We start from the raw sequence: 6568 nt of genomic DNA on the forward strand, positions 1-6568 counted from the left end.
CCTTAAGTACACTTTATAGGATCGGATTATATACCCATCTCAAGAAGGTAAAGGGTATAAAAAAGATCTTGTTAAATAACAATGTACATCTGTGATCAATTAAATGCTTGAAGTCGTTTGCCTCTTTATACTAAGATCGCTGCAGTTCTAAGTAGTGTGTGTCTCAATTTCAAATGACTTAAGAAATTTAAAAAAATATTATTTTCTAATTAATTTCTACGTTGTTAGAGTATTTGTTCTTAACAATATTCCGTTATTATGCTTAATTTAAAAGTTTGTACGATAAGACTTTTGTTTACACATGTCAGTGTATTAATATATTATAATACTATTAAAATGACCAATATTTCTAAATGTCAACTAAAACTAGATAATAAATACTATACTAAAGTATGTAAATAAATTATTATCAATGTACATACATATGTTGTATACATATATAATTTTAATCCATGATGTTATAATAATGATGACCAAATGTTGTTCAATACCCATATTGGCCATTGCTCTTTTTTAGATTTCCGTCCTTTTATGGTTTTGAGTTTTGAAACATTGGTTTGTGATGATGTTTTTGGTACTGTGGCTGATGCAGTCGTTGAATCGACGGATCCATTTAAATTTATGTTGTCAGTGGATGTAACACTATCAAGGATGGAGTTTAAAAATTTTCTAATTTCCGCATATGGCAAGGAGTGCCACCAATTTGTCGTTGTAATTTCCTCTTTCGTTTGGGCGGATGCAAGTATATTTTTGTCGGTATTCATGTTTGAGTTCGAGTTATAGGGTGTCGTGGCAGGAAAGGGTTGTGTTTTTAGTAAATTGTTAAATATGTTTTCTGTTTTATTGTTGGGTCGTCTTCCAACATCATCAATTTCGTCATCTTTATTTGGTGTCTTTATTTCAGACATTGAGTTTGGGTTGATGGAGTTCTTGATTATCATTTCATTTCCTTTATTTAGATAATCCTTTTTATTGTATTTATTATCGGCCATTTCATGTTTGTCATGTGAGGATGTTGCTTTACTAGTCATAACGTTTGATTCGCTCCTTGATATGTTGTGCAATTTATTTTCAATTGTTGACATGTCATTTATCCCTCCCTCATATTGTGATGTTTCAACTACATTATTTGTACTGTATTGTACTGTTGACCCATTGTCATTGTTTTCATTTTCAACAACTCTGTCATTATCACTATTTTCAGTTTTTAGATATATAGAGCCCTTGTTCTTTACCTTCATTTCTAATCGCATGTTCTTTTCATCGGAATAAATAGTTATACCTTCGTCATTATAAACATCCACATCATCTGCAGCATTTACATAAGCATGTACATCGATATTATCATCAATATCAGCAACAGCATTACCGTCGTCAGCATTAACATTCTTCTTCATGAGAAGATTGCCGGATTTACTTAAACTGTCATTATTCAGTTGATTGTTTTTAAATGTTGACCACTTTTTTATGTTTTGTTTGTCATTTTCAATAGTTTTTTCGATTACAGTTGTCCTGTTGTTTTGTTTTGTTTCTCCTACTTCTTCTGATTCGAATTCTACTGATGGTGTCGATGGAGATGATGGAATTGGAAATGACATAGTTCCTGTATGACAATTGACTGTTGATGTTATATCTTCTTGTATTTTTTGCAACCTATATTCATTAACATTTTTATTTACGTTTTCGTTTTGTTTTAGAAGTTCACTTGTCTGTGTTGAGTCTTGCAGAGAATTTCCAATTAAAGCAATTAATTCGCTAAGGTGGTCGGATTTCTCCTCAGGCTTTAAAATTGTTACTTTTGCTGTATTGGTAAGATCATTAGAGACCTTGTAAAGAGGACCAGAAATTGAGGTCTCATACGGAATATTTTCAATTATAATGGATGGTTTTTGATAGGAACTTGACTGAGTTAACCATACCACTTCAGTAACTGTTTCAGTGTTTTCATTTGGAGACGTAAAATTATTCGTTATGTTATGAGTTTGTTCGATATTTGTTAAACGAAAAGAATTGTCGATTGTCGTAGCCGTTACTGAATCAACAGGGCTTTCGTTGAATTCATCTGAGAGTGCAGTTGACTCGCCTATACCATGTTGTGAGTCGGATAACATAATAGTTTCCGTTGTAAACTCCTCATTGGTTGACACGTTCTGAACAAAATTGGATGTTCCGTTATTATACAAAATATCAGAAGAGTTACTTCTTGATATAACAATTTGTTCTTTGTTGTCTTTAATGAACGATTGGGTTGTATTTGAAGTGGAGTTCGTCGAGTCTACTGTGAATGAAATATTCAAACTCTCGGAATTTTCGTCTTTACTACTATAATAGCCTTTATCAATATTTCTCTCAGTTGGAATTTTAGTGTATGTGTCTAAATTATCTTCTTCTTCTGAATCTTCAAAGAAATTATGGAAAGAGTTTTTTCCAGATATATTGTTTACGTCAATTGGTACTTTGTTTATTAGAGAAACTTCTGTAGTTTCTGAATTGAAACTATTTTTGTAATTTTTAAAACTATCAATTGTAGAAGATGTCGCATCAGCTGCACCGTTACGATCAATATGTATTGATGACATTAAATTTTCGTTATGAATATTTGGATAGTCCATGACTTCCATTTCAAAATCGTTAGAATTGGACCTATTTGAAATATCGGAAAGCTCTAAAGTTAATATCGATTGCTTGTTAATATTATTGTTTAATTCATTATTATCTACAATGGATGTTGAAGTTTCAATAAATTTATCTTCATCGTTATCTTCCATTAAATCTTGTGAAGAATATGTGGTTTGGGTAGTTTCGACTTCAGCTGAAACTATGTTACTTTTGTGTTCGTAAGATATGTTTACAGAAATGCCGGAATCTTTAAGCCCATTTCCGACTTGACTTTTGAATGAGTTTATTTCTGACTGAACTTGAACTTCAGAGTTAGATTCATTTTTTTGTGCGGAATTTTTTAAATAAACATTTGTGACATTGTCTGTTGGAAGAGTATTTTGCACATTAAATTGTTCGATATTGTTTGCATAATTATTCCAAACTACAGGTGTCGTTGTTTTTTCTATATTAGAGCCTTGAGTAGTAATACTTAAATATTCTTCGTGATTGTTCTTGTCTTCTGGAACTGTTGTAATTTTCATTATAAGGTTGTTAGTTGATTGTATTGCAAGTCTTTTTGTTTCTATTTCTTTACTAAGGAGTTCTTTAGTGGGTGAAATGTCGGATTGATACATGTCTGTGGTTAACAGTTCAGTTTCATTTCTCAAAGATTGTGAATCGCTGTTTTCGATTTTAACTGCATCAATCACAAGGGAATTATCAGCATCGTTCATATTGATTATACTATTATTTAGCTGAGTAATTGTTTTTGTCGAATTTATAATTTGATTGACTGAATGTGGAACTACAACGATTGAATCCTTGTCTGTTGAAATGTTTGTACTTGAATTATTGGAAATTTCTGTTGTAAGTTTAGTTTTTTCGGTTGTAACTAGTAAATCATTTGCTCTAATTTCAAGTGTTTCTCCCGGGACTTCAGTTTTCGTGGATTCATCATAATCCTCCCCATCATAATAATCGATTTCATTTGAATAATCTACATTATCATTTGCAGAGATATTATTTTTTGATTGGGTTGTTTGATTGATTTCAGAATTCATATAGTCAGATATGTTTTTAGTGCTATTTAATACTTCAAAAATATGAGAGGCCGTTGCTTCTATACTTATATTTTCAGATAGTTTTTGAATTTGGGAAATATTTGTTGTAGATTCATAATTTTTTGCACATTCATTAGAAAAATCTTCGTCTGATACTGGATTGGAATTATCTATCGTAATGCTTAGTTGAGAAGTTTGATCTTGGAATTCACTGGAATCATTAAACGTATATTCCGCTTCATTATTTAAAAGTTGTTCATAATAAGGAAGTTCTGTCGTTTGATCAATATGAGAAGATTGATCATGCAATTCACTGGAATCATTAAACGTAAACGTATATTCCGTTTCATTATTTAAGAGTTGTTCATAATAAGGAAGTTCTGTCGTTTGATCAATATGAAAAGTTTTATATCTATTTTCAGAAAAATCTTCCGTTTTATTATTTAAAATACCACGATTAACAAAAACTTCATCTAAGATACGAAAATCAGTATGAATGCTGGTATGGTTTATGTTTTTCTCTATTGCGTTCGTATTATTAATTATATCGTTTATGTGGTCCCTTTGATTGTTTGCAGTATTTTTCAAATAAGAAAACGTTGTGTTGGGATGTTTAATATCGTTAACTCCTTGATATATTCCTCCATCGATGTTAGATGTTGTTGGCTGTTCTGTTGAATTCATGAAATTTTGCGATTCTGTAGCCAATAAGTATTTAGTAACTAATTGATTGGTATGGTTTTCTTCGCTATTAATTTTATTGGATAAATTTAAAATTTCTCTTGTAATCAACAAATCGTCGATTTTACTTTCATATGATTTTGTGTTTTCAGGCGATTCAGTGGTAAAATAATTTTTATAGTTTTGAGATGTTCCTTTTGAAATGGAAAATCCAAGATGTTCAGATTGATTAAAACTAAGTGTAGTATCGCTATGAGGCGTTTCTGTTGTTAAATCTGCAATTTCGTCGATAAGTGTTATCGGTAAATCGTTTTCATTCGGCAAGTCTAAATTTAAAAAATAAGACAAATCAATATTATTAATATAATAAAATGCTCTATTTTCTAGCACCTTATGAACTATTATCATATTTAGATTTAATATGAACATACGTATATACATATGTGTGTATTCAATCTTAAATTACTAACCTTTATTATCTTTCATCATTGGTTTAATTAAATTGTTTTCCTTTTTAAGTTCATTGGCAAAATGTGTTAGTTTGTTTTTGTTAATTGCGGTATTAGTTTGAGCAATATCAATATTTAAATGTTCACCTCTGCTGCCCTTGATTGAAGTCATTGAATTTTCAGTGGCTTCAAAAATCCTTTTAGTAGTATTTGGCATTGAACTTGTTGTTTTTACATTATTTTCCGGAATATTTTCAACGATATAATGACTTAAGTGATCTAAATCTTTCATGATGTTAATGTTTAAATATGTATGTGAATTGTTCTTAAACTTTGAGCTTATATTAGGCTTATTTTCGTCATTGATAAATGCACTAACATTATGATTTGATTGCGATGTATCTTTCACTAAAGTAGCGTGATTGTCTTGAGATATATTTCGGTTTTTATCCAGAAGAGGAATGTTGGTTTTCATTTCCAAATATTTCTGGGAGAAATTTGTATTCTGTGTTTTATTAGAAATACCGTCAATGTTAACATTTGTATTTGTTGGTCTTTCCAAATTAACTTCAGTAGTTACAATGTTATTCTTCATTATTGATTTCATGTTTTGTTTTGAAAGGAGAGAATTTTTTGAATCTGTAAATGTTAGAAAATGATCATTTGTTTGAAGATATAAAATGTTCTGTGTTGTTTCATTGTTTCTATTAATTGACAAATCTTCAATATTATTCAGCTTAGAGAGAGAATTACTGGATTCCATCGTTGACATTTCCGCCGTTGTATTTGGGTTAAGAATTCTTTTGACAATATTGTCGGATGGAGCATCTAGTATGAGTTCTCTATTTGAATTTAATATTTTTGTGCTGTTTTCATTGTTTTTATTAGCAAAGTTGTTCATATAATTCAATATTTTAAATTCGGGGATGTGTACATATGATTTTTCTTCGACGTTCCGATTTTCTTGCATATTAATTGTTTTGAGAAATTCTTTAAGACTTATTGGGGCTGTGTAATTGAATTTTGTTCCTGATAATTCTTGACTAATGTTAGTATCCATTAAAGCGTTTAGTGCTTGTGATTGTGTTTTTTCTGAAGGATTTCCATGTGGAGTGTTTGACTGATGAATCGATGAGATATTATGTAAAATGTCCTTATCATTTCTTACATTATTCTGTATATTGCTTTTCGATTTCATAACTAAACTTTGATTGTTAAAGTTACTTTCCGTTTCTATCACATTATTTAATTGAGTTTGGGAGGAAAAAATGTTTGTTCTCTCTTGCACCTGTTGGAATTGTTTAAAATTTTCAGCATTTTTTTGTAAGAAGTCTAATTGGTGTTGTATCTTTTGGGCATCAGCGGTTGTATTTCCATTTGCAATATTCGTTAAATTTTTATTTACGGCCATGTCATTCAATAGGTCATAATCGATAGGTAAATCTTTAATTACTAAATTTTTTTGTGGTTCTAGTCCTATGTTATTATATTCTATTGTTGGATTATGAAAAAATGAATTCTGAGGTTCCTTGTTAGGTGTTTTTTCTATATAATTGTCCGTGCCAATATCATGTGATTTTTCCTCATGACTTCTAAGCACCAACTCCTCCATTAATTGTCTTAATCTTAAATCATACTCGACATCATTCATATAAGGTTTCGCCATCTTCTCTTGTGATTTTGATGAGATCTGTATCTGTTTCGGCAGTGTATAGAGTATGGGCTCATTAAATAAAATATTTCCATTAGATCTTTCGGATTTTGATTTAATAAATT

At 30.3% G+C, this 6568-nt stretch overlaps 1 protein-coding gene across 1 annotated transcript; it reads right to left on the minus strand.

Annotated features, from left to right (window-relative positions):
* Window positions 1–458: 458 nt before the first annotated feature.
* LOC111690360 (putative uncharacterized protein DDB_G0282133) lies at window positions 459–3335 on the minus strand. Its single transcript, XM_046954232.1, has 2 exons — window positions 1539–3335; window positions 459–1460 (listed from the first exon to the last, which is right to left on the minus strand). The coding sequence occupies exons 1-2, from the start codon at window positions 3333–3335 to the stop codon at window positions 459–461; spliced, it is 2799 nt and encodes a 932-aa protein (XP_046810188.1).
* Between the last annotated feature and the right edge of the window lie 3233 nt (window positions 3336–6568).

This window comes from Lucilia cuprina, chromosome 6 (assembly GCF_022045245.1).
Source record: "Lucilia cuprina isolate Lc7/37 chromosome 6, ASM2204524v1, whole genome shotgun sequence".
Classification (NCBI taxonomy): Eukaryota; Metazoa; Arthropoda; class Insecta; order Diptera; family Calliphoridae; genus Lucilia; species Lucilia cuprina.

Coding starts and splice junctions, on each gene's coding strand:
- LOC111690360 (XM_046954232.1), bottom strand. CDS start 3,335: ATGAACGATGCTGATAATTCCCTTGTGATTGATGCAGTTAAAATCGAA. Junction 1,461..1,538: donor TAGAATTCGAATCAGAAGAA/GTAGGAGAAACA, acceptor AACATAAAAAAG/TGGTCAACATTTAAAAACAA.